This window comes from Condylura cristata, unplaced genomic scaffold, assembly GCF_000260355.1.
Source record: "Condylura cristata isolate star-nosed mole 26May11 unplaced genomic scaffold, ConCri1.0 scaffold00034, whole genome shotgun sequence".
Lineage (NCBI taxonomy): Eukaryota > Metazoa > Chordata > Mammalia > Eulipotyphla > Talpidae > Condylura > Condylura cristata.
Genome location: NW_004567135.1, coordinates 2,207,035 through 2,208,973, shown reverse-complemented (window position 1 = coordinate 2,208,973; position 1,939 = coordinate 2,207,035). Strand labels below are relative to the sequence as shown.

Genomic DNA, 1,939 nt, shown 5'->3' with positions numbered 1-1,939 from the left:
GGCTCCGTCTGCGGGGTTCTCCGGAGAGGGCAGCGGTGTGGGCTCTCCAGGCCCGTCCTTTCAGGCAACTTTTTCCTTCCTTCCTTCCTCTCTCTCCTTTCTGTCTTTGCTGCTGTTCCCGTGTTCCAGACGGAGCTGCGTGGCTCACAGAGCACCGTAGTGGGGTGGTTTGGGGCGGAAATAAGAGCTGGGCGGACCTTAGTAGGAATTGTTGCTGTCTCTGCTTGTTCTGATTTCATGGGCAGTGCTGTCACTTAAGACCCCCTTTGCTTTGGACACGATGTTGTGTCAAAAAGCATAAATGGGAGTGCCCTGGGGGTACCTGGGGCCACTGACCTATCTGCCTTCTGACTTCAGTACGAATGAGGTTTTGATTGTTGGAGAAACACTGAGTTTCTGGGGTGTGTTTGGTGGGAAGTAGGGTAGAAATTACGCACTCCCAATCCGGGAATGGAGGAGTCTGCTTTAGTTTTGTCGGAAACCAAAGACCAGAGGAGACCGTCCCTTAACTTGTAATCTAACGCACAGATGGAGCCTCACACCCCATTTGTGATGTCATCTCCCCAGCAAGGAAAGCGGACGTGTCCTCGTTTGCAGGGACAGCCAGGCCACATTCAGGCCTTCCCAGAGGCAGGCACTCACTCTTCTCTCGCTCGGCGGTGCATGTGGAGTTCCCTGCGGATACCCAGAGCCAGTTAGCTTATTGGGGTACATCAGTGACGAAAGCAGGTTTCCTCTCCAAGGACTTGTGTATTAGTGGGGAGGATGGCAGATGCTTCCGCACAAGACCGTGGTCAGAAGGGGGCCAGCGTGGACACCAGGCGCAGCCAGAACCCGGCTGTCAAGGGCAGGTTGCCCCAGGGCGGGCGTGATTGGACAGGCGGCTTGCAGTTTGGAGAGGGACGCCCACTTTCAGTTGTTTCCAGACCAGCTTCTCCTCTTTTGCTCCCCAGAAGCTGCTGAGGCAGAAATCTGGGCAGCACCTTCCAATCCCTTGCCCCTCCCCCACATTCCTGAAATGTGAGTCCAGCGAGTCCTAGTCCCGGACACGCGCCAGGCGGCTCCTCCTCCCGGGCCACCATCTGGTCTAGACTAGGGGCTCCGACTCCCCGGGCTTTCACAAACACCAGGAAGCATGGCACGCCCAAGCCAGAGGCTGGTCGTCCCCCACCAGGCCTGCTTCTCCCTGTAGCTCAGGCATCCACCCAGCAGGGACCCAGACATCGCCTTTAAGGTGCCTCGTTTCCCACTCTCCACACCCCTCGTCCTGTTGCTTCAGCTCCTGAGAAGCTTCTGTCCTCTCGGGTGTTTCCCGGACACTGACGGCCCCGCCACTGTCACTTGTCTGCCGGGTGCGGCAGCCCACGGCCTTCCTGCTGCGGCTCCTTGGCCCGCCTCGCCTCTGCCACGGCGCCCAGCAGCCAGTGGTCTTTCCAGAGTGCAGCTACAGCCCCCGCCCCAGCCCCGCGCTGCCTTCAGGGTAGAGCCAGGACCTTGCGCTGGCCTCCGGGGCCTCCGGCCCCTCTTCCCTGGCAGGCTGCAGCTGTCGGGGCTTCAGGCCTGTGTTGATGTCATCCTTGCCGCCCGGCAGCCCTGCCCCCAGTTCCGGGGATGCGCCCTTCATGCAGCTCAGGCGCCCTCCCCCGAGGGCCTCCTCGATACTCCTCGGCACCCGATGACCCCTGGGTCATATGCAGCTGTGCTGACTGGCTCACTTATTTATTTATTATTTCTTCACACAGAGGTGGGGCACAGGCCAGAGGCTCAGGGGCGGTGAGAGCTTCACCAGAGACAGAGCGGGGAGCAGAACAGGCCGACTGACAAAGTCCACTGCTGAGGGGAGCAGCGGGCAGTCAGGAGGGGTCTGCCGCGCCCTGGGGGTCCCTCCTTGGCTGGGAGTTGAACTCGTGCCGAAGTGGCCTTAGCTTCTTAGTGCTGC

The 1,939-nt window shown here is 60.1% G+C and overlaps 1 protein-coding gene across 1 annotated transcript in view; it reads right to left on the bottom strand.

Moving 5' to 3' along the window:
- Positions 1 to 1,624, bottom strand: part of METTL1 (methyltransferase like 1) — a 6,738-nt gene extending 5,114 nt beyond the window's left edge. The window contains exon 1 of the mRNA XM_012732274.1: positions 1,494 to 1,624. Coding sequence (XP_012587728.1) covers positions 1,494 to 1,624 — 131 coding nt within the window. The remainder of the gene's footprint in view (positions 1 to 1,493) is intronic.
- Positions 1,625 to 1,939: the final 315 nt, after the last annotated feature.